Source organism: Sorex fumeus, unplaced genomic scaffold, assembly GCF_029834395.1.
Source record: "Sorex fumeus unplaced genomic scaffold, SorFum_2.1 ptg000100l, whole genome shotgun sequence".
Taxonomy (NCBI): domain Eukaryota; kingdom Metazoa; phylum Chordata; class Mammalia; order Eulipotyphla; family Soricidae; genus Sorex; species Sorex fumeus.
In genome coordinates, this window is record NW_026606157.1 from 604,701 (window position 1) to 631,233 (window position 26,533).

Here is a 26,533-nt window from a genome sequence, read left to right on the forward strand (position 1 = left end):
AGAAACAATGATGTGATATGTGAGAGAAATATTAGAAAATAGGTTTTAGGAAGGAAGGGAATGAACACTGTGGCAGGCCCCAGGATACTGAAAGGAAGTATTTCTTTCATTTTGCAGACTGTGGGAATCCATGGGAAGGTCATAGGGCTGGAGCGATAGCACAGCGGGTAGGGCGTCTGCCTTGCACACAGCCAACATGGCCGACCCGAGTTCAATTCCTCTGCCTCTCTCAGAGAGCCCGGCAAGCTACCGAGAGTATTCGATATGCCAGACACAGAAGAGAGACAATGTCTGAAATTCCCATAGCAGTGGGCTTTGTTCGAGAAACTTCTCTAGGCCAACTGTCACTGTCACTGTCACTATCCTCCCGTTGTTCATTGATTTGCTCGAGTGGGCTCAGTAATGTCTCCATTGTGATACTTGTTACTGTATTTGGCATATCGAATATGTCACGGGTAGCTTGCCAGGCTTTGCTGTACTGGTGGGATACTCTGAGTAGCTTTCCAGGCTCTTCGAGAGGGGCAGAGGAATTGAACGTGGGTTGGCCAGTTTCGTTGCGTGCAAGGCGAATGCCTCACCTGCTGTGCTATTGCTCCAACCCGGAAATAAAGGCTACCAATATATTCCAAAGGATAAATAACACTGGGTGCTTAGATCAGACACTCATCCGACACATCCTCTAAGAAAGCAGGAACCATTCACATGACCATATTTGTTCAAAGGAAGAAAGAGAAATTAGCATATCATTCATGTTACCAACAGCTTTATTCTTACTCTTGTGTGCAGTTTACAGTGTGCTCCAAAAAAGAAAATCCCCAACCAATGGGCAGGAAATGCGATTGAATAGGGACTTTCATTGAGCCAGCAAAAACTCTAGAATTCTCCAGGGTAGGAACAAGAACTCCAAGACAAAAGAACAATGAAGAATAGTGTACCTTGCACATTCCATGGCATAACTGTCACTAGAGCATAATCATTGCATTCCTGTATTTTTAGTCATACTGGTACAATATGAAGAAAATAAACTTCACATAATGGCTGCATCCAACTTTTTTGCAGAACAACAACAACAACCATGAAATCTGTAACAATAATGTGGTGAATCATGGTATTTCTTAGCCATTGGCTGTGCTGATGGCAATTAGTAAGAGGTTGATATGAAATCACCGTTTACTGAGACAGACAGCATCAGAGATCTGGCTCTGGTGGGTACTTGAAGTGGGCAAAGTGAAGGTCTGCATTCTAAGCCTCTTCTGCCAGCAAGCACTTGACAGAGTGAGAATTTCAGAGCCAGGGGGACCCACAGGAAGGAAGGGATGGTGATCAGGGCTATGAGAGTCTTCCAGAGTGGAAGGACAAGGGAATGGGATGGTGGCAAAGGCAGGAAATGGGATGGGCAGAGGCATCATTCTGTCCATTCCTTCTTGATGGACAGGTTCCACTCCCAGGTCAGGTGGTCCTGCTTGTCATCGTCGGTGAAGAAGGATTTGTTGTGGTAGGTACCTCGGGCCAGCATGCCCTTGGGAGCTTCCTCAGCCGGCGTCAGGAACTCATACTCTTCCGGCCGGGGTCCATAGCTGCCAACCATAAATGATGCTTTATCCACTAGGAAGAAAGAAAGGCACATGAGGGTGAGTGTCTGACAGAGGAAAAGAGACACTGCAAATTGTGGATTTTGGAGCACGACCTTGAACTAGGTGATCAAAGTCAAAAGGAGCAGGGGTACACGGAGGACCACAAGGGTCTGAGCGTCAATCCCCAGCCTCTCACTGCAGCCAATCTGAAACCTCGCTGACCCTTGAGTGTCTTTTCATAATAGTTCTCCTTGACCTGCTCTCAAAGACTTCTGCAAAAATCAACCAGCTGTATTGGGGCAGGAGAGGTAGCACAGTGGGTACAGCAATTTACTTTGTCTGACCCAGGTTTGATCTTCGGCATCCCATATGATCTCCCAAACCTGCCAGGAGTGATTTCTGATTGTTGAGCCAGGATTAAGACCTGAGCACAGTCAGCTGTGGCCCCCAAGCCAAAAAAACATAAAAAAAACCCAAAAACCCATCCAGGTGTGAACCCCAAGAAGCAGTGTTTTCAAAAATCTCATCCCAGAAAGGGATTAGAAATTTAGCAATGTTCACAGGCAGATGCAAGGGCAGACACTGTGTCTTGGAAGTTAAGTGCCGAAAGTTTGAAGGAGCAGTTTTAGACACTTGCTGAAACCAGTCAGTATGGCCTAAGCCCAAAGGAAAATAAAAATATTCCCTTCAGGAGACTTTGTATTGGAAAGACCAAATCTTCAGTGGGATTTGAATAACTGAACGAATCTAGAGGTCATGCATACCCATAATACAAGTTCTCTCCATGTTAATTGATTGGCTAGAACTGCACTTGGGGACATGCTGTTTCTGGGGGTGCAGAGAGGCCCTTGGGTAGCAATAAACTGGAAAAACCGGTTTTCATCTTTCTCCCTTTCACCTTTCTCCTTGCTCGTTAAGTACATGAGGTGTACACACACGCGCATGCGTGCGCGTGCACACACACACACACACACACACTCACACACAAATGCATGACCAAGTTATATGCAATTTGTCAAGAAGAACTTTAGATTACTGTCCTAGGATTTTCATCAATTAGACAGCTTCTGCTCAATTCCAGAAAAAGGATATTTTCTAACTGTGGAGAAAAAAATGCAAACCAAAACAAAACACACCCCCCAACGGTGGAGAAGAAGGAAGAAATGGAAAACGAAGCTGAAATGTTGTCAGGAACTTAAGCTCTGACTCCTCACCACTCCCATCCCCACCCTGTGCCACTCTCAGCTTCTGTCCCCACCAAGCACAGGTTCTTAGATATTTCTGTTTGGAATTTCTGACACTCAGGTATCACACCTGTGATTTTTTTTTTTAAATTACTCTCTAGAGTACTGTATGCACATAACTGTGTTCAAATTTATCTTGGTTAGTTTTCCCCTTTCAGAGCGATTAAATTGAATTTGGGCTGCTAAATGCTGGAGACTCCTGGCTGACCTGGTCTAAAGTAGGTCTCTGGAATGGGAGCTTTGCTGTCGCTATGTTCCTTGGCTGCTCTGGGTTCTGACCTGACCCCTCACTGGGGCTGTGACTACAACTTGTTAATAAGCAGAAGTTTCCATGGCAGTGAGAGGTGGAGTTCAAAATAGAGCAGCAGGTGGGTTGTCTCTTACCTTTCATCCCAGTTCGGTAGACATGCTGAACATATTTCAGTCCTGACACGATATCCCTGTTCACCTGTAGGTTGGAGGAAACCAGGCACTTTAGTTAGGGACAGTTTTGGCTTTTCCTCTTCATTCATGCTGATGTGACTTAACCAAATCTTCCTAAGATTGATCAGAATGTGGCGAAGATTGGGAAAGGATCACAAAACTGAACATTGACCATCTGGTTTTATTACTTATTTATTTTGATGAGGACACTTTACTTTTTATAAGATTGCATAGGTTTGTGTTTTAGGGGTACATCTTAACCACACCACACCTACCACCAGAAGGTCAGTATCCCTCCACTACAGTACATGGGGCCTTCCTCACCCTTTGAATCTACTTTTTATTTTAACTTGAAAGCAAGTAACCCCCCAGCTTGTCCTGAGAATCTCTATTATCCTGCTTCTTCTTTATCACATTTTATGTTATCTGAATGTTTTGACACTTCTAAGTGTTTTTTTTCCCTTTTGTGGAATGCCCTTTAGTATTTCTTGCAGTACTAACTTAGTGACATTGAATTTCTTTGTTAGAAGTTTTTTTTTTTTCCCAATCACTCATTAAAATCTGAGTGATAAACTAGATGGGCAGAATATTCTTGGTTGAAATTCCTTTCCATTTAATACTTTGAATAAATCATGCTGTTTCCCTCTGGACTGTAGAGTTTGTGTTGAGAGATTGGCTGATAGTTAATGAGAAATTTGCTGATGGTTAATATGTAACTCTGCTGTTCCCTTGTTGCATTTAGAATTCTCTCTTAATTTCCCATTTTTTGTTATTTTAATGGCATAGTATTTTGAAATAAATCTTTTTGGATTTATTTTCTCCGAAGATTTTTTAGTTTTTCTGGACCTACCTGGATATCTGTTGACTTAGTTTTGAGGAAATTCTTGGCTATTATATCTTTAATTAAAAATTCTGCCCTTTTATTTCCTGAATTTTTGGCCACACCCAGCAGTGTTCAGGGATCACCCTTGGTGGGGAGTGGGGTACCATATGAAATACTGGTGATCAAACCTGGGTTCCCCACATCAAGAAAGTGCCTCATTCTCTGTACTAACCCTCTGCATCCCCCTTTTATTTCTTTCTTCTCTTTCTGGAACTATGGTGATGCAAATATTGCTTCTCCTGATGTTGTTTCATAAGTCTCATATATTTTCATTTTTGAAAATTCTTTTCTTCTGATCTTTTCTGATGGTTTTTGTCTACCTTATCTTTGAGCTCATTGATGTGTCTATCAACTTCTGTCATTCAATTTATGAGTCCCTTAATTCTATTTTTTAGTTCAGCTGTTATATTCTTTAGCTTTGTGATTTGTTTAGACTTTTCTCATGCATCCACTCATTTTTTTTGTTACTGAAATTATTTTTCATTGAGATCCTTATTGCAGTGAACATTATGAGAACTGTTGTTTTTAAGTCTCTTTCAGTCCAAGATTTTATTATCCCCAACTTGTGCAGATGATATCCTTTGTTTCCTCAGCATGTTTGGTGCTACAAAAGAGCTTGATATGGAAGGAAGCATGTTCAAACAGACCTAGACATCAACCCAGGGTCCACAATTACAAGTGCCAGGCAGCAACTATGGCTTTTGAGTTTTTTGTGAGTCTGAACACCAGGAGTTCATGATCATGAATACCTCCCAGTGAATGCAGTGGGCCTGAGTGGCATTCAGAGGTTCAAAGTCATGAGAGGCCAGAAGCAATTGTGCACAAAGCTCAAGGGGTTCTTGGAAGTGACCAGGGAAGGATAGTCCTGAAATGTCCAGTGGTGTCTATGTGTTGAATTTGAGAGGAAGTGGGCATCAAGCAGGGGATGGAAAAGTCATGAGTATAGTTGTACAGACCTGCATTGTGGATGCGTTTGAGAGGAAAAGGGCATCAGTTCCAGCTGTTGATGGAACAAACACTCAGACTGGCAAGGAACAGAGTCTGTCTGGTCCTGGTCTGGCAAAGGAGTACAGAAGACAGTTGGGTCTCTTTGCTAGCTTGTTATATTTTGGAGGTTCTGTAGGGCATTTTATGAGTGGAGGACAGAATTAGGTGTGGGATGGCAGGGGCTAGATCTGTTTGACTGTTGGGTATGAGTGCTCTGATATCTGTCTTTTCATCCTCAATCTGCTCAGCTATGTGTTAGGGGTAGGTGGATTTGTTCTTAGGTTCTGTTACTCTGGAGAGTGAGTTCCAATAGGGTGTCCACCAGCACAAAAGTGCTAGAGGTTTCCATGATGAAACAACCACAACCTTGGTTATACTCTATAGCTTCTTGCCTTCATAGAGTTTTGTGAGAATAGGATCTTAGTTTTGGGGTGTCAGGTGCCACTCCTTAGAATCTCTTCCTGATGCAGTGGGCTTCTTTTGTGGCAAGGGACTTTCTCTGTATTCCCTTCATCTTGATGCTATCCTTTTGCCCTATGGTTTATGCAGGTCTTAGGTCATTTTATGTGCAGTAATCCATGCTTTGATATAAATTGCAGAGATGTCAGAAGACAGAAATGCAGTTTTTCCCTTGTTGGCCATCTTATTGGCCTTGGCCCTGCTAATCTGGATTTAATCATGGGATTAATTGAATTGTGGATCTCTTGTTTTGGGGTGGAAGCTATTTAATTTTTTAAAACATTATTTTCATATTCTTCTTTAAGTTTCTCCTTCAGAGATCCAAAGTACTAAATTTGCTTGACCTCATACCACCAGTCAGAAGATGGTCTTTGTCTTAGGAAGAGTCACAAAGGTATCAATGGAAAATATTAAAAACCCTAACCTCAAAAGCCATCTGTTTAACATATGAAAAACAACACAGAGAAGAAACTGCAATGGAAAATCAGGTCCAAAAGATGGTTGTGCCTGCAACATAATTAGGATTTTAGTCTAGAGATGAGGATACAGGTTATGTGGAAACATCCTTCCCAAATGTAAATAATGGGTGAAATCTGTCAAGCAATTTGTGAGTCTGTCATTTTCAGACATCGTCTGTAATCTTGCTACTTTCTCAAGCCTTTCAAAGAAAATTCATTTAAGCAGAATGAAAATACAGGCAGGACAGCCTGAGCACTTTGTTTTTCCATGATTCATTTTACCTGGGAGTGAGCAGGGTTGTCTGGCAATATTATACAGTGGTCATGTCTATATAAACAAGTTAAAGTGGATATTGCATCACTCGCTGGAGGGCTTGGTTAATTGTTCATCAGTACAAGAATTAAAGTATCTTTCCTAGCAATAATTTTCTCTAAAGCATCTCTCTCTGACAATAATTATATTCCACTTTTGCTTTGGACAGAATAATGAAACCAATTCATCATGTTGCATTTTTTGGTATATTATGGGCAGTAAAGTACCTTGGCAGTAAATACTACAGGCTTAGTTTCTAGACTGTCACATAGTAAAATCTGTGGTAGGAATCTATCAAAAGCAGACAGAATATAAAAGCTTTCTGGCAAAATTGTTAATAAAATGAACCCAAAGTTTTAATCAAAACTTCAACAAGTGGCTGGTTTCCATATGTGGCTCATAGGAATTGGGAAAATAACATCTCTTTGTCCAAACATACTAAGCTTTTGGTCTAGGGGTCTCGAGGGAAAAGACCTAAAATAGGAATGGTAGTGGAAAAGCAGTAAGAATAAAAAACAAAGGATCTTGAGTTGTTTCTGCTTCATAGAGGGTCCCATTAATATAACTATTTGAGATTGATTTTAAAATGAGTATTCATAGTATTTGCTCCTCCACTAGTATGCTTCATTCTTCTCTCTCTGACTCTGGAAAAGCAGCCCTAGTAACCTGGATGAAAAGGGCTGTAGAAGTCAGATATTGTACATTTCTTTGGGAAGTGAAGAAAGGGGAGAAACCAGAAGATCCATCCCAGGCCAAGTTTTTGGAGCTTTAGAAGGTATAGAGGGAGAAGAGGAGAATATTGAGAGTACTTGGAGAGATAATGGAAGGGGGTTTAGGGTGAATTGCTGGTGTGATGAATGCAAGCTTTCTTGAAAAATGTTCAAGAGGCTTTAGTACAGATTTAAACTGCTTCTCAAATATTTTCAATTTTGAGTTGGCATTTCTTCTAACGATAGTTGTGTCAGGCCCCATGGTGGTTGAGCTGGATGTGGACTGCACACAGAGAGCCGTTTCTCTCCCGTTAGAAGCAAGGCCAAACCCTGCAGGAAATGGGACTTGAAAACCCCCCTTGTATCCCCTCTTCTTCCATCACTGTCATTTGTAGCCCTGACTCCAGAGCAGCAATAGCCCTGCTTTCTGCCTCGGCTTTCTCTGCCTTAGCAGAACTCCACACTCTAGGTCTTTCTCCCTTACTCAGTCACGTCAGCTTTCATGTATCTTTGAATAAAACACTGGCTAACTACATGGGCAAATGAAGGCAGCAGCATTAATGGTCAGAAACTGGACTGAGAAATAACCCATTCCCACCATCTTTGCGTGCAAGGTTTTACCAAACACTCAGGTGTTTGAATGAACACAGAGCAGCAGGAAACCAGAAAAGGACCTAGCTCGGTCTCCACTGGAGAGTAGTCATCAACAAATATATCTAGTATGAAAATCTTTTTCTTTTGGCCATGCCTGGCAATGCTCAGAGTTTGCTCCTGAGCTCTGCACTCAGCAATTACTCCTGGAAGTGTGTGGGAGACCATATGGGATGCTGGGGATTGAACCTGGGTCACCCATGTGCAAGGCCAATACCTTACCTGCTCTACTATCTCTCCAACCCCAGGGATGAAAATCTTTTCAGGGATACTTGTAAGTGGTAGGTAGAGAGTGATTGTCCACGGACTGAGACCCCAAATGGGATTACGCCCTGCCCTAAGGGGAAAGAAGGTCAGCTCTCTCAGTCCAGGGGCAGCATTCATTTTGCTCCATGGATTCCAGTCCTGGAGGATCTGACTGAGTAGGAATGAGAACTAACATAAGATAGTGAAAGTGAACAGTGTGTCTCTGGTGGATTTGCAGTCAGACTCCAAGTTAGTTTTCTTTCTTGAGTTTTAAAAGTAGGAGCCACACCTGGCAGTGGGTTCTGGGGCCAGAGTCACTGCCTTCCTGCTTATTGGGGTGGTAAGGTCCATTAAGTTCACACCAAAAGGTGCTCAAGGGCCACATGGTGGTTCAGATTGAATTTAGGGCCTTTCACATAGAAGGCATCTACCTCTTGAGTTACATTTCTGACCCCTCTTCTTGATTTTACATGCTCAATGAATGAGGCACTCCTTCATTACATGTCCCATAATTATAATTGTGACTTCCAGTTATTTACCAAGTGTGACATTCATTTCTATAATATCCTAAAGAAATTGTAGTTGAGACAGGGTCAATTCTACTTTTTTTCTTTTTACTTAATTTATGTATTCATCTGTTTCTCAACTTCACAGATGATCTGCTATTCTCGTAACTGAATGTGAAATACTGAAAAAGGGTATATAATCTCTCCCTCTTTCAAAGTGCATAGATGGTGTAGGGGAGAAATAACACAGAAGGTACAATGCGGAGCCATTGTCCTGCCATGTCTAAGTATAGGATAGTTTCTATGAGGCAAGTATCACCCTGATTCCCAAAGAAAACAGAGACACCACAAAAAAAGAGAATTTCAGACCAATATCCCTGATGAACACAGATGCAAAGATCCTCAACAAAATACTAGCAAACAGAATCTAATGATGCATGAAAAAAGATCATACATCATGACAAAGTAGGATTCATCCTGGGGATACAACAATGATTCAACATTTGTATGTTAGTCAACATAATGCACCATATTAATAAAATAAAAATTAAAAAAGATCATTCCTACTCTGGACAAACTTGCAGGCTATCGAATATAGCCTGCCCACAGGGCAGAGTCTGGCAAACTCCCCGTGGAGCACCAAATATGCCAAATACCAGTAACAATGATGGGTCTCATTCTCCTAAAGAGCCTTGAATATAATCTCAGGGCTAGGATGAAAGAGACGTTACTGGGGCCTGCTCGAGGCAATCGACGAATAACAGGATGATGAATGAATGAATGAATGAATAAAAAAGATCATATCAATAGATGTAGAGAAAGCATTTGACAAGATCCAGCATCCATCATGATTAAAAAATCTCAACAAAATATTAGTTGAAGTAACTTTCCTCAATATAGTCAAACCCATCTACCACAAGCCCATAGCAAACATTTTCCTCAGTGGGAAAAAGTAAAAGGTTTATCTCTAAGACCAGGCATAGTACAAGGCTGCCCACTCTTGCATTTCTATTCAGTATAGTACTGGAAGTACTTGTCATAACAGTTAGGCAAGAAAAAGCTCTCACTATTTGCAGATGACATGATACCAAGAAAATCTCAAAGACTCTACCAGAAAGCTCCTAGAAAAAAGAGATTTACACAGTAGGGTGGCAGTTTACAAAATCAATATCCAAAAGTCCATGACTTTCCTATATGCAAATAATGAAAGAGAAGAAAGAGATATTTAAAAAAAATTCTGTTCACAACTGTGCCTCATAAAATCAAGTACCTTAGAGTCAACTTAACTAAGGGGATAAAGGACCTGTATAAAGAAAACTACAAGACACTACTCCAAGAAATAAGAGAGGACATCAGGAAATGGAGATGTATCTGCTGCTCATGGACTGGAAGAATTAACTTTGTCAAAATGGCAATACTCCTCAAAGCATTGTACAGATTCAATGTAGTCCCTATAAGGATACCCATGACAATTTTCAAAGAAATAGACCAAACACTCCTGAAATTCATATGGAACAACAAATACCCATGAATAATCAAAGCAGTCCTTGGGAGAAAGAAGATGGGAAGATGGGGTTCATCACCTTTCCCCAACTTCAAATTGTACTACAAAGTGGTAGTAATTAAACCAGTATGATATTGGAATGGGCTGGAGCGATAGCACAGTGAGAAGGGCATTTGCCTTGCACGCGTTAGACCCAGTCAACCCGAGTTCAATTCCTCTGCCCCTCTCGGAGAGCCTGACAAGTTACCGAGAGTATCTCGCCCGCACAGCAAAACCTGGCAAACTACCCGTGACTTATTCGATATGCTAAACACAGTAACAACAAGTCTCACAATGTTACTGGGCCTGCTAGAGCAAATAGATGAACAAGGGGAGGACAGTGATAGTGATAGGAATTGGAATAAAGATAGACCTGCAGACCAATGAAATAGAGTTGAATATTCTCACACAGTCCCTCAAATATATGATCACTTAATCTTTGCTGAAGGGATGGATGTTGGAACATTATATGACTGAAACTGAACCATGAACAATTTTGTTACTGTGTATCTCACTGGGATTCAATTAAAAAAATATCAAAAAATGTATGAGGGGCTCACAGAGAGGGTTTTCCTGGGCTCATATGACCCATGGAAATGGTTGGGGAAAGGCAAGAAGCAAGGATGAAGTTCAATAGGCAGAGCTCAGAGTTGGGGAGATTGCAGTGCTGACCCAGGAAAAAGAGAAACAAAAAATAAGCAATATGATATTTCAAGAAATCTGATTATTTTCCTATCTCTGATTATAGGAAGGACTTAAATTTTATGAAGATAGAAAAAGATACTTACTTTGAAGTGAATTTTGACTCTATATTCAACACCTTCCTTTAGCACAAACGTTTCTTTCTTGAGGGCTTCAAGGTCCCCTGTAGAAATGAAGTTAGAATTTGTTCTCCTCTGAAGAGATACACAGGAGGATGAATGAACTCTATATGCTAGAGGCATTTGATGGACACACCATAGGGCTCTCAATTCAGAAAGAATTTGAAATTAATTTCACTGCACACACAAACTCTCACATTTATACAAGCACACACACACTAACACACAAACACACATACATGCATACATATATTTGAAATTCCTGAAATTATGTGGCCAGAGATGAAAGAAATGTGAGACAGACTTTCCCTCCCCATGTTTGATGAGTTCCTTAAAAATATATATTAGAAACAAGGAACAAATGATGCATGAAAGTGTTCTCCTTTTTTTAAAATATTGAAGTCTAGTTGACAGATAACATTAAGTTCATCTCAGCAAACAGCATACTGAGTTGACATTTCAATTTATAGTGAATTTATACCCATGGTTGAATCTAGTTAACATTAATAACCCGCAGTTATAGAACATCTGATTGTCAGTCATTATATAGAATGCCAAATTATCAATAACAATAATACTATTTACTCAGCTATCCTAGAACATGTGAATTAGCTGTTCATAATGTCTCCTGAGATGATATTATCTAGATCGCAGTCAAATGAAAACATGATTATAAAACATATCCTTAGCCCTCAAATATAGAAACATAAGGTAAAGGTAAAGGCCCTCCTGTTGATCGTCGATTTGCTCGAGCGGGCCCAGTAACGTCTCCATTGGAGACTTTGTTGTTACTGTGTTTGGCATATCGAATACTCTCGGTAGCTTGCCGGGCTCTCCGAGAGGGGCGGAGGAATCGAACTCGGGTCGGCCATGTTGGCCGCTTGTAAGGCGAACGCCCTACCTGCTGTGCTATCGCTCCAGCCCTATTAAAATTATCAGTGACTTAGAGATTTGGTAATAATTTTGTACTATCTAGTTTGAAAAACTTCACTTGTTTTGGTTCCTTTTGATCATTTTGCACTCATTTTGCATTTATAATTTTATTCATTTATTTTGGGGCCTCCAAATCAAGCTCTATATTCAGTGCCCAGGGGGCACTGACAAACTTAGCTAACTGGACCAGACAGCTCAATGCCACCCTGACCAGGGGTGCTGCTCATACCCTCCTGTGCTGGGGGTCTTCAGGGCTGCACCCAGGGCTGCTCAGGGACCCATGCAATGTTGGGAATCCACCTTGGGTCCTTGCACATGTTAGGCCATGCACATCTGGCTCCTGAGTAGTCTCCCAGCATGATACTACTTTTCATAAGGAAAATCTCTTCAGTAACTAGTTTTCGACTTCATTAACCTAGATAGGCTCCTAATTCCTATACTTCTGTCATTAAGAAAAGCATTCACTATTTTTCTCCTGATGTGGTTCCATATGATCTGAAATCCATGGATGACTCATATGTGTGTGAGTGTGTTTGTGCATGCGCGGCGTGTGTGTATGTGTAATAGAACTGCTACCAGTGTTCTCTCTCTGTCTCTGTCTCTCTACATGTACACACACACACACACACACACACACACATATATATATCCACACACACACACACACATACATAAATACATACACACACATATTGTAAGGTCCCTTGGAACCCCGAGGGAGATTCCAGAGTTAAAACTCTACTAATTAGTAACTCTCCCTTTCCATCCCCCTCCCTAGTAGAGGTTTAGAGTGAAACCATTTGGCCCTTCCTTATTGGGATGTAAATTCTGAAACCATTTCTTGACTCTTCCTTGCTGGGATGTAAATTCAGAAACCATTTTTTGGCCCTTCCTTATCTGTTACCTCTGTTAGGAACTTTTCCCTGGAGCCTTGAGCTGAGAATCAAAGGGAACAAAGAAGATAACCAAATGTCCGAGTGACCAGAAGCCCACTAGCCACAAAGCCTGTGTACGTAAATGCTGATCTTTGAATCTATAGGCTAAGGAGTGATGTACCTTTAAACGGATTGGTTGAGAAAGTATATGTTGTTACAAATCTATTGGCTATGAAATGCGCGGGCTTTGCTGTAACGGCCAGTGAAGGCCTATATAAGATCCCCTTTGAAGAAGTTCGGGGTCTTGCCTGATGGCTTGACCGTGGCTAGCCAGCTCAATAAACTACCAGATTGCTGATTGCATTCCTTGTGGTCTTTGCTTGCGGTCGGAGATCCAGAGTCGTGCCCTAACAATATTAACCTATGAGATTCACCTCTCCAACTTCCTTCTGATAATTAATCACTTTTTTCTGATGCAGGGGAAAAGGACAGAGATCAACTTCTCATTGCAATAATAGGCCCCTCTGAAAAGACCCGATTTCCTTTGTGCTGATTCAAGCCTTCTCTTGCAAATTAACGCTATACCTGGTAACATTACACAATTTTGCACAGGAAGAGGTCTGCGTGTTGGTGAATTTCTCTCCTGTAGAGAAGTTCAGTGTGGGGGTAGTTGAATGTGTGTGTCTGCTCTAAGGCTTTCAGTTGAACAGGAAGTGTGTTTTCTCAGCCTGATTTCCTCTCTGACAAAAAGCCCATATATGGTAAGGAAAGACTATGTCTTGTGTGAGGGCAATTACCCTGCTGCTAAGCCTCTTGCTTCAGAATCCCGCTTTTCTTTCTGTCAGAAGCTCACACCCTGAAGCAAGTAGAATTTTTTTTTTTTCTGAAGACCTGCCCTGGAGTGGCCTCACCACTAATACTGTATAACCTTTTCCTCACTTCTCTGAGCTAGCCTCTTCCCTCAGTCACTCCCTTTTTTCCTTCAGACCTGAATCTCAGGGCAGAACTTGACCCTTTCCTCGAGAAGATGAACCGATAGAGCATCTTAATTTGTCATCTTTAAAGGGAAAACTGCTGACTGTACAAGAATCACAGCTTTAAGCTGAAGTATTTAACAGTGAACGTTCTTGCATTGTCCAGCTCTTAGATTGCTTCTTGCTTTCAGGCACATTCAAAAACTTCAGATCAATGTTATCGCTGATGTTTAGATGACATGACTCTTACAGTTCCTGAAGCACCCTGCTTGCTTCTCAGTGTTTTCTTTACATGAATAGTAATTGAAAATGAAACAATTATGATATAAGTAAATATATCTAGTACTCATGCCTTTTCAACCGACTTTTCATGACTATCAATACTATGTCCCCTGAGAGCAATGATTTTTAAACCCTGCACTTCTGGTATTCACCTTACTAAGGTTTCCATGGCTGAGAAGGAACAGAGGGTAAGCTCTGATAATAGATGATAATAGATGCTCTAGACAGATTGAAATGTATCCACTTACCAGTGAGGTCCATGGTGATTGGTCCAGGAGCACTCTCACAAACCAGGGTAAGGCGGGTGACAGTGACATTGGGAACTGTTGGGTCTGGAGGATGCAAAAGGGAATGTAAGCACAGAAGGACACATATATGTGCTCTCTCTCTCACTTTCTCTCGGTCACGCACTCTCTCTCTCTGTAGACACACATTTATGTGTATATTTTGCATAGGACGCAGAAAACATGAAAAGAGAAGTAATATCTCTATTGGGAGTAGAAATAAAATGAAAATGGTAGATGCTTCAGGCTTGGTCTTAATGACTGTGTAAGTATAGAGTCACACTATTTCTGCTTCCGGCAATTGGGAATCCTATTGATTATCAGCAACAACAATTTCTCAGTGGCTGTGGGCAGCCACCTAGTTATTTGGGAACTGCCCATCCTTATATTGAAGGATGACCATGTCTCCTGCCATTGCATATATGTAAGGAGTGAATAATTAGGCAAAGAAGGAGAAGGAAAAAGAGAAAATCAAAGCGATATGCTAAGTGGTAGTCTGGAATGTTTTTGGAATCTTCTCTATGTTCTATTTTTTCAATACCAGCTTGATATTACATAGTCCAAGACCCTGTTGAGATTCTGTAGATGCAATTCACTAAATTCTCTTGAAAGTCTTTGGCAGTGTTTGTTGCACTCAGTCCTGAGTACCTAAAATATGATTCCCCTCATCTATCTACCCCCTATTCCCAAACCTACATACCTGCAACCACAGGGCCATCCCCCAGGAGTGTTTTCTTGTACTTGGCCAGACTTTCATCATCTTTGTCCATCTCCTGCAGCTCTTTCAGAGATTTCTGAGGTGGGGGCTTATAATTGAGCTTGCTGTCCAATTCATCATCATCTGTTTCCACTTGTGCTTCTGGAGCCTTTTCAGTCATTTTGATCTGAGGGGACAGGGGAAAATAGCCCATTAGCCAAAAGTTAGCAGATTCGAAAGATATTTCAGTGGGGCTCTTAGCACCCTCCTTTATTGCTTGGATGACTTCTAAAACTATCGTTGAATTTCTAGAAAATGTTCCCTGATTCAAACTCACGAAAATTTAATGCACTCCAGTCTTTTCTCTGATCTGCCTTAATTTCTCTGCACCTGATGGGTGTTCGTTGTTCACAGAATAACACTAACAAGAAAGAAAGACACTCACTTGTGGATAATCTATAAGTGAATCAACATAACAGAAGCAGTCCTAGATAATGATAACAGTTCCAGTACAAATAATGATAGGGGTGCCTCTCCATTCTGGAGGATGTCCTGCTTCAACATCTGAGTTGTATACTCTCAGCTCTCTTTATCCCTCTCTCTCTGCCTTCCTTCCTCATAGTCTCTAAATAAAACTTCTGCTTAAGAAAACAAATGAATGGTTATATGAAGTACCAGGTTCTTCCAGTTCAGCACACCTTACTTGTGTAAATATTCTCAGCTCATTCAATTCCAGTGAGCACAGTTTCAAGAGAACGTCAGAAAATTTGTCCGGAAACCTGCTTCTGACCAAGAACTGAACTTCCTCTGAACTGCTGGACCAAAAAGGTTACACTTGAGAAGTTTTAGTACAATGAAACTGGTTGGAGCTATCAAAATGGCCCCGTCCTAACTTCGCTCATGGTTCTTCCAAACCAAGTACTAGATTCTGTGTTTCTCTAGACTTCTCTATAGCACAAATAGCTTTGGCCTTTTCTAAACATTCCTTCATTAGGTTCTCTCTACAAAAGTTCTCATAACATGTCACAAATGAACGCTGTAGCACTGTAAAACTGTCCTCCCGTTGTTCATCGATTTGCTCGAGTGGGCACCAGTAACATCTCCATTGTGAGACTTGCTGTTACTGTTTTTGACATATAGAATATGCCATGTGGAGCTTGCCAGGCTCTGCTGTGTGGGCAGGATACTCTCGGTCGCTTGCTGGCTCTCTGAGAGGGATGGAGGAATCGAACCCAGGTTGACCGTGTGCAAAGCAAATGCCCTACCTGCTGTTCTATTGCTCCAGCCCTAACATGTCACAAATGAACACAACTCCCTAAATTTCACTAGATGATATTTTAAAATACAAGTATGCCTTTCCTAGGATCCTTCTATCCTTCTCCCTCTCCTGTTTCTCCTCAATTCCTACCTCCCCTTCCCAGATTTGTCATGATCATATGCTCTGAGGCTCATCTGAACTTACCCTGTAGTCTGTCTTCCTCCAGCGTCAAGCACATCTACTTGTTTTGTATTCATCTGTTCAAGGGTGATCTAATAAAATTACTCACACTTAAGGGCTAACAATTGAGTAATAATAGCTGCAAATTTGTTCCTCTTCAGGTATATATGGCCAGAGTTTTTCAGAGCTAAAATGAACCTAGAAGTGATATGATCTAACCCTTCACTTAAACACTGAGAAAATTGAAATCCAGAGGTAAGAGAATTGTCCAAGTTTATACAGTGATATGAGCTGCAAAGACTCTACTGGAAGAATTTTAAGCTCATGACTGGCAGCAATGAACCTGCTTGAACAAGAACATAATTTGCCCAATTTCCTTCAATTTTACCCTGAGGGTAACCCTCCTCCCCCTGTGTAAAGGCTTGATTGCTCCTAAGTGGCACAAGTATAAATAAGACCAATTCTGACTATAGACTCTGTAGAGTTCCCTAAGAGGGAAGCACTCTGGAAAAAAATCACTGTGGTTCTGAGTTTAATGTCACTATTATTGGTATTAGAAAGAAAAATAATATAAAAGTCAAGCCAAGTAAAAGCAATTTGGATAGAACAAAAAAAAAAAGGAAATTATTTCCCTTGGATCCTCAGTAATCCTCCAGCTAAATAACTGTCAAACATTATGAGCCTTGATCAGCTCTGAACACAGCATTGCAATACCCAGGTCTACTCTCTAAGCAGAAAGGAAACTTGTAGGTCTGTTCCTATGGCAACTCCTGCCTCTGCTTGAAGAAACTGCTCCACTCAAAGCTCAGCCTCCAAAGAACAGTACAACAAAGAATCGTTTAACTCCCATTTCATACACTCAAGGAAAGTCAATGAACTGGCAGGAATAACAACAGAGGTTGTGTTTTGGCAGGGGAAGGGGGTTTTTCAGTTTGGGGATGGTTTAATGGCAAACATTAAGGGACAGATAAAGATGATGAGAACAGTGTAAGGCTACTGTATGAAATTGTTATAGTCAAGACAAGTGGGGAAATTCAGGAACACAGTAATTTGGTTGAATGATGTAGCCCAGGAAAAAGAGATACGATGACCCTAAACCAACTCACTCTGGAAAGTTAATTAGAAAAAGACAAAAAAATGTAATAATATGGAAAATAAAGGACTGGAAAAACAGTTCTCAGGGAAAGCCCTAAAACAAAATTAAGGTCACAGTATTTGATGAGCATCACTGTTTGCAAGACACTGTGCTTTGGCATATATTGATATTTAAGTTACTCTCCAAAGCAGAGAAATTGCTGGAGGTTGAACAACCTAACCAGACCCAAAACATCCAGCTGGTTTGACTCAAGTTGACCATCTTTTTTTCTGAAACTATAGCACTGTAGCACTGTAGCACTGTCCTCCTGTTGTTCATCAATTTGCTCAAGTGGGCACCACTAACGTCTACATTGTGAGACATTTTGTTACTGTTTTTGGCATATTGGATAGACCACAGGGAGCTTGCCAGGCTCTTCCACTGAAGCTGTAAGTCTCTTAAAAATCAGACGGAAGACTTGGTCCTTATATAAAGGGAAGAGGTTAATAAGGTAGCATCCACAATCTCAGGGGCTATAAATCTCTGACATTCTTCATTGATTTTACCCAAGTCTGCTATAAAGAATGTGACCAGGAAACCGTAACTTGGAATATGAAAGTGGAGCTCTGAGGGAAAAGGAGCAGTTTTCTCTGCCCCGAGGCCCTGCTAGATCAGAGATGGTCTCAGCTAAGCAATCTGGGCGATGAACTGCAAATGTTGGGTAAGTCAACGCTGTTGGACGAGATTATCAGCTAACATCCGTGCCAAGGAGATATGTCCAGGCCACAGAGTTAGCTGAACAGAGAAGGGACAGAGGAGCAGTTCTTAAGGAAAATGCCAAATCCTAGCTCTTCAGGAGAGTTCTGGTGAGTTGGATTGATTCTGAATAACTATCTTTTTTCCTGAGCCTGGCCTCATTATGGTTTCCATTCTGGCTTTGCTACTAACCAATTATGACCCACTGAGCAAATGCTTTCCACTTTCATGTCTCTAACTTTGTTCATCTTGTCAGATGGGGAGCCACACACCGCTCTCTGGGTGCTGGGCTTTTCTGAGCCCCCGTCTATGTATTTCTTCCAACCTGCAATCACATGTCAGTGAAGTCCCATGACACTCAGCTCCCTTATTACACCTGTGCATAGGAGAAGACTATTTCTGTTTCATTGATGCAAAATTTATGTGAATTTCCAAAGGATGTTGCATTTTTCATTTCAAAATTCATTTCTGGGAAACCTCAGATTCCTCCAAGGCCCCAGGCATTAGTGCTTCCTCTGGTTTAGCGAGGATTTCCGAGGCCTATAGTTTTCTCTTTTTCATCTTCCCTCACCTGGGTGCTGGCTGAAGTGAGTGTAGGAATTTATGGAAATTCTATAGATGATGGTCTAATCTCTGACATTTTAATAAAAACTGGCTTGATTGTTGGTCATAATAATAATGATGGTAGTTTTCACAGACAGTGCCAAATGCTTGTTGAGACTACTATAGTCTGCACTCAGCCTCAAGTGTGATCATTATCATTTTCCTTTTCTACAGATCAGGACACAAAAGCTCACCTAAGTAACCTGCATAAAAAGACATGGTATAAGGAGCAAACTTAATGTCTGAGGACATGTTGTCTGTGTTTTGGACCCTATGCTTAGTTGCTTTGGCTGCCTTTATTAAGAAGTAACGATGGGGCTGTAATGGTAGTACAGTGGGTAGGGTGCTCTTCTTGCATATGGTCAAACTAGCACCTGAATGGATCCCCAGCACCTCATATGGCTCACCATCTGGCCCACTATGCCTGCTAGGAATGAACACTGTGCTCAGAGCCTGGAGTAGGCCCCGAGCACTGTCAGGTGTGACACAAAAACAAACAAAAAAAGAGAGAGACAATGAAATTAGAAAGTTTGATAGACATCTTAGGACTCTACCCAGGGTACACAAGCAGAGGGAAATGTTCCCTTTCAAAATCTGCAGGAGGGCTGTGGTAAGGCTGGACAGTGTCACATAAATAGGTTTTCAATGTGATTCTTCATGTCCCCTTGCACAAGGCACAAAATTGCTTCATACTCCAGTTTCATCCCCTGCAAAATGAAATCATTACATCAGGGGATCTCTGAGGCTCCTTCTTAATCCAGTGACTTTCATGCGCCTCAATTTTAAACAGACTGAAATAAAAAATGAAAAAGAGGAAGTGAAGATAGGGTTGAGGAGAGCCCAGTCTATCAGCATTGAACATTCTTTTGCACCTTCCTGTGGACTGTTTAATAGTGAAATAGAGAACTAACAATTACACACACACACACACACACACACACACACACACACACACACACACATATAGATATGAGTTAGAATGCCTAGAAGATCCTATGACTGTTTGGAATGTACGTCAACTCTAATTTTCTATTTTCTGCCTCACAGATGCCCACGCAGATGAACCCTCACACCCCATGTTCACTCTTTGATGAAACAATGTCAAGTATGAGCTGTGCTCTGGTGAGGACTTAATCTTCTCAGGCTCAATCAAAATGTCAAGTTAAATTAGGATGGTTACGCAGGGCATGCGTATGTCACAGAACAAGCTGGTGTTTTGGCTAAACTTTAGGGAAAATTTCAAGATGAGTGAAATTTGCATCAGTCTGAAGATAAGGAACATTTATCTGGTTCATTAATACAATCCCAAATGAGCTGATGGTAAGGAAAAGGTCACCTTCAGAACTAGTGGAACAAGGATTTAAGTTCAATGGAGCAGGGACTCCAAACTTGGCTCTGAAAATGACTTATTATAGGACATAAGCAAATTACTGACTTCACTGAGACCCAAGTTTTACCACCAGCAAGGTGGTAAGAGCAATGTTTCATTATGGGCTTGAAGAGTTGAGGAGAACAGGGAAAATTCTAGAACTATTTGTATGCTGGCCAATCGCAAGTGTTCTGCTCCTCTCTCTGCACGCTGCTGTCTGTGGATTTACACAGCCTGAGTGCAGCGGGTCCTGTATATGCAGCAACTGTGTTCCCTGAATCACAGTCCTGACAAATTCCTCTCCCTCCTCTTTAAAAACAGAACATTGTTGCTCTGAGTTATGACGAAGAGATAAGAAATTCTGGAAATTGCAAAGCACGTTTATTAACAAGTCAATCTTAGACTGGGGCTGTAACGCTTCTATTTCTTTTTTAAAGATGTTCACATGAACCATTTAATTTTAGATTCTATTTACTGTTCCCTTTCACAATTGAAGTCATAGGTCACGCTGGGAATGATGAAAAACAAGAGAAGACACAGGCAGAGCTCACGCAGAAAATTCCCTCTGACTCTGGAGCAAAAGACAGTGAACAGGGCTGGAGTGATAGCACAGCGAGTAGGGCATTTGCCTTGCACACGGCCGACCCCCATTCTATTCCCAGCATCCCATATGGTTCCCTGAACACCGCCAGGAGTAATTCCTGAGTGCATGAGCCAGGAGTAACCCCTGTGAATCACGGGGTGTGACCAAAAAGGCAATAAATAAATAAATAAATGTACAGTGAACATTTAGCTTGAGACCCGAGCTGGATCTGCCTAATTATGCATCTAGATGCATAGGAGAGAGAGAAATGTGGCCTTATCTGAAATTAGTGATTTTCATTCATTCCTTTATAAGCAGCGCCTGTGTCTTTCCACTCTGTCATTGCCACTTTTCCCGCATTGGGGCTTCAGCTCTAAAACAGTTTCTGGAGACCTGGGTGGGGGCTCAGAGATGGTCAAGGACAGGAAGGTCTGAAGCCTGTCTAGACATTTGGTTTACAGGGAGAAACCAACTTTGACCCCTGGGTCACCAGAACCTGTCTCAGTTATGGATTCTTCTATAATGTCTCTGTACTGCCAACTGACAGAGAGCACGTGGTGCTTCCTGGGGTCTCCTGAACTGCTCTCAATAACTTCAGTCCCATGAATTTTGTGAAACTGTGGAGCTGGATGAAAAGAAGCAACCCAGTGGCAGAGAGGACAGTGTTTGCTTAGAAAGGCAGGGCCTGTGCTCTCTTCAGCAACACAGATACAAAAACCGGAATAAAACTTCAGGCCTTACAATCATTCCAGGGGTGGAGGTGGGAGGGGGGTGGGGGGGGTGGCGGCACCTTAACATTCCACTGGGGAGAGAAAGGAACCCTGTTTTCTTGCTTGTGCTTCCCTTGTGTACTCTGCTCTCCAGATTCCATGCAAAAGGAAGGCAACTTTTCTGTGTACTGCATGAAATTGCCGAGTAAGGTACTTTCACAAATATTTATCTTAAGAACCCTCAGGAAAAACTGCATTAAGGAAAGGACTGTATTAGGCAAAAGACAACTAACTGCAATAACTCAATACATCCACAGAAGTTTCCAATGTAGAAGAGAAAGATAATTTTCAGGTGCTCTGGTGCTTAGATTAAGAAAGTTCTATAAAGAAAGTCTAATAAAGTGAGTTTTTCCAGCTGTAGATGGACTACAGAATTGTGGAAAATAGCACAGGGAGCTCCAGCGACTATTTATTAATTTATCTCTTTGGGTCACACTCAGCTGTGCTCAGGCTTACTCCTGGCTCTGTGCTCAGGAATCACTTCTGGCAGGTTAGGGGGACCCACATGGAGTTTGGGGGACGAAACCCAGGTCAGCTGTGCACAAGCCAAGTTCCCTACCCACAGTATGGCACTACTTCTCCATCCCCAGAAGCTATTTAAAGGAGAAATGTTGAAGTTGCAGGAGCAATATGAGCCCCAACTCTGGGTGTTCTCATATAGATTCTAGAGGACATTCCCTGAAACGCTATTCTTAGGCAATGTAGCTATTGCTTCATATATATATATATATATATATATATGTATATATATATATATTTTGCACCGTTATGTGATTTTGGTCAAATCGTGTCACACTTCTGAGCCTTACTGTCCCCTCCCTGTCTTTCAGGATTCAAAACTCCCAAGTTTCTAACTCCAGGCCCAAATACAAGGTGCTGGCTCTGCCTACTTGTCTGCTAATTCTTTAGGGTTTTTTTAAAATTTTTTTTTGGGGGGGCCGTATAACCTGTGATGCTCAGGGTATGCCCTGACTCTGCTCACAAATCACTCCTGGAGGTGCTTGGGGGATCATCTGAGGTTCCAGGAATTGAACCTGGGTTGGCCACGTGCAAAGCAAGTGCCCTATCAGCTGTACTATCTCTCCAGCCCCCTGCTAATTCTTTTGTTTGTTTTTGGTCCTCCAAAGCATTACTTGAGAACCCTTCCTAGTAACTCTCAGAACAGCCAGGTCAGTAGTTTGGAAGTAGGGTTTGAGATTAGAGTGTGGTTTGGGCCCTGCAGTACCAAACTAGGTACTAGTACTCACCAGGGCCAAACTAGTGGTGTTCAGGGGTCTTCTGAACTACATCTCAGAGTGCTTAGGGGAATCGTGTTGTGCTGGGGATAGAAAGGGCCCAGCATACATTCAGGCATGTGCCTTCACTCTTATCCTATCTCTTTGGCCTCTCTCAATTAGCTTTTGGTTTGCAGACTTTGTTTCCTGGATTTCCCTAAACGGTGCAGGCCCTCATTTTTTGATCAGAATGATTTTGTTGAGCTAAGCTTCCAAGAGAAAACAGAACCTGGATGTTTCCAGAGTCATTTTTCCCTCCACATCAATTCAGGTTTTCCCAAATATGGAACCACCAAACTCCAGCATTTGGAAGATGCTAGTCTTTTTGGGTTGGACTACAGCATGGTTAGTTCAGAAGTGCAGAGTAAGAAAACCAACTCCTACTTCAGAGGTCCACCCATCTCTCAGAAGTGGAAGATGCCTTTGTCTCGATCCTGACTCAGGGCTGGAGGGATATATTCTTAGATATTTATGAAGCAGAGTCTCCTGCCCCCGTGCCTGGCTGTCCTCACCAGGGCCCCTTGGAGAGGGGCAGGTTGAATTTTCCTTCCCAGCCCCCCAAGCAGAGCCCCAGAAGCTGAAGACCTCCAGAACCAGCCAAAGACATGCTGAGACTACTCTCTACACGTTTGGACAAGCCTCATGCATGAAGGAACCGGCAGAGGAACCCAGGCATGCAGGTCCTGGGGCTGAGATCTCCAAGCCTGCTTGAATCGGGACTGGGCCTTCTCCACCCAGATCCCCCATCTTCCAGTAGGTAGGTGTTACACCCACCATCTGCTGCCAGCGCCAGATTGGTCCCATCAACGGCCAAGAGGCAGAGACTATAAAACCCAGCTCCTGAAAGCTCCTGGACATCTTACTATCTCGTCCTTACTTTGGAGAACCTGACATGCTACTGAAAGTATCCTGCCCACACGGCAGAGTCTGGCAAACTTCCTGTGTCGTACTCAATATGCGAAATACCAGTAACAGTGATGGGTCTCATTCTTCAAACCCTGAAAGAGCACTGAATATGGCACTTTTAAAATCTCAGGGCTAGGAAGAAGGAGACATTACTGGTGCCTGCTCGAGGCAATTGACGAACAACAGGATGATCGTGATCGTGATTTATGAAACAAAGCAATGGCAAAGGTGACTAATGCCTGCCTATGACTGATCCAGACACAGACTCATTCTCTTCCCTGATTCCTGCAGGGAAAAGCTAAAACCTTTACCCTGATTTCAGTGGCTCTTGGTCTCATTGAGAAGGGAAACTATGGCTCCCTCGCATGAGGTACTCTGTCTGCCTTCCCCATTCCAAATGGGGGAGTATGGTTCCCCAGACTTGAACCACATTATGCTAGGACTATATACTAATTAGAGACTGATGACAGAGCATGAGGAGTAGGACATGCACTCAGAGGGACCTTTGGGGGCTAAGCCAGAGGAATAATGGTAGCCAAATGACAAAGTCGGCATCTTGATGCATTTAGAGCTTGACCCACACACCGGAAGTCTTTGAGGGTCCCCTTGGATTTTACTGCCATCCATTTCTTTCTTTTTTTTTAAATGTTTTAATTTTATAAAGTAGTTCACAGCCACCCATTTCTTAACCAGCTATTTCATCTCTTCAGTGTATTTTGTTCTCTTGCATCTAAAGAATGATCTCTTAGCAACTAACCACCACCACTCTTCCTATCCTCCATGTAGGAATCTTTTTCCCAGTAATTATATCCCTAGGTATCTATTTTTTTTTTATTAGTGAGACACCATGAGGTACAGTTGTAGACTTACAAATTTTTGTGCTTGGATTTCAATTATACAATGATCAAATACCCATCCCTCCACCAGTGCCCATTTCTTACCACCACGGATCCCAGTATCCCTCCCACCCCCCACCCCCCACGCCCCCATTCCACCCTGCCTCTGTGGCAGGGCATTCCATTTTGTTCTCTCTCTCTCTTATTGGGTGTTGTGGTTTGCAAAAGAGGCAATGGGTGACAATAAGGTTTGGTCTATGGTCTACTTTCAGCATGTGTAGGAATTTTAACACGCAGGTTTTGTTAGTGGGAGAAATTCTATCCCTGCCTTACTGAGGAGGAAAGAGCAATGCATTCTTCTGTACTGCCTCCTCGATAGCTAAATCCCATTGTACTGTAAGGACTGCCCTCGTCACGCACATCTCTTCTATCACCTACAATTTTTGTGGAGGAAAATAGCTTAAAGTTTGCCAGTTTTGAACCCCCACCCCCCACCCCCTTCACCAGCCTCTTTAAACCTACTTAAAAACAGGAAACCGCACATCTCCACCCCAATGGCAGTGCACCTTGCATCTACCCTAAGGGGTTGCATCTATACTTTTGTTGCTTCTGTGCTTGGCCAGCTGCTGGCTTCAGCCTTATAGGAACCCCGACCCTCCACCCAGCTCCCCCCCCCCCCCCCCCAGTCATTCTCCAGGACATTCAGGATCTTGGCTCTGTGGCTGCAGCCCACCCTCTTCCTCCCAGGCTGGGCTACCTTCCCTGAGTCATTGCTTCCATTGCCTCTGACTTCCCTTCCCAGGCAGCCTCCTTAGTTCTTATCATGAAGTTCATTTCAAGGAGGAATCTCTCCCCTTGAAAGTCTAAATTTTAGGCAGGGGGCTGCAGGATTCAAAGGTGTTCTGGGTTCCCTGTGCCCACCTGTCTCCTCCCCTCCCCCGTCGGACGATTTTCAACTTACATTTAGGGGCTCTTGTCTCTGGTCTGTCCGGGGTGCCTGTTCTCTTCACACTGACTCCTGAGTACTGGCAGTTAGAACAGGAAGGAAGTGAATGAGAAAAAAAAATGTTTTAAACATGCTCAAAGAGGAAACCCAGGGCTGTCTCAAATCCTGTTCCTTTGCTCAGCTCTGCGTGTGTCTTGATCTGCAGCCTCTGAGCAGTGTCCTTGCCAGTGAATGGCACTTGTAGGAGCATGATGGTCTATGCAAACAGGGTGTGCATGCACGTTCTTGCAAAGGTGCAGTGCCTGCAGCTGTGGGTGCTATGAGTAACTGTGCAGCTATGTCCAAAATGCAATCATTTCTGGGAAGAGACTTATTGAAGCAAGTAGCCTAAAATAGCAATCAATGAACATAGAGTTGACTTTCTATCACGAACTTCTGTTCCCGCGGGGTCTCAGCCAGCTTCTTTTTCAAGCAGATATTTGCAGTTGCCTGGCACTGAATGTGCATTGCTGAGAACTCATGAATGCTAGCTGCAGATATGTACCACAAATTTTCTTGGTTTGCTTTTTGGACACACCCAGAAGTGCTCATGGATTACTCCTATCTTTGCTGGGGGAGGAGAATCACTCCTTGAGGTAGTCAGAAGTGCTGAGGATTGGACCAAGGAATGTCTTTGTTTAAGACATGCTTTGCAAGCACCCAGACCATTGATCTATTTCTTTATCCTTTTTGCTGTTTGTTTGTGTGTGTTTCTGAAAAGGGGATCTTCCCAAGTGATTCTTAAGAGTCCCAGAGATCCTTCTAGGTAATTCTTGGTCACTGTTCTAGTTCCATGCAGGGGTCTGAGAATGAGGTGTCATCCATGACCTGAGGTGCTGGGGATATGCATCTTAAATTTTATTGTATTATGTGTTAATTAAAAAAAATTTTTTTATGGTGGCAGAGTTTACAGTCATGTTGAAGTCACTTCAGTCACAGTGTTGCTGCCCTAAACTTTGAAATGTGTACTCCAGCTGGTTTGGGGAGTTTGGTCACTTACAATTTCTAGATATCATTTGGAATTGCAGCACAAAGATCAAACGTTGGGTTTTTGTTTGTTGTTTTTGTACTTTTC

The 26,533-nt window shown here is 42.3% G+C and overlaps 1 protein-coding gene across 1 annotated transcript; it reads right to left on the bottom strand.

Annotated features, from left to right (window-relative positions):
* Nucleotides 1–746: 746 nt before the first annotated feature.
* Nucleotides 747–25,925, bottom strand: ARHGDIB (Rho GDP dissociation inhibitor beta). Its single transcript, XM_056134609.1, has 6 exons — nucleotides 25,435–25,925; nucleotides 14,867–15,050; nucleotides 14,131–14,214; nucleotides 10,786–10,862; nucleotides 3,203–3,266; nucleotides 747–1,605 (listed from the first exon to the last, which is right to left on the bottom strand). Exons 2-6 carry the CDS (start codon nucleotides 15,042–15,044, stop codon nucleotides 1,406–1,408), a joined length of 603 nt encoding a protein of 200 aa, XP_055990584.1. The 5' UTR covers nucleotides 15,045–15,050; nucleotides 25,435–25,925; the 3' UTR covers nucleotides 747–1,405.
* Nucleotides 25,926–26,533: the final 608 nt, after the last annotated feature.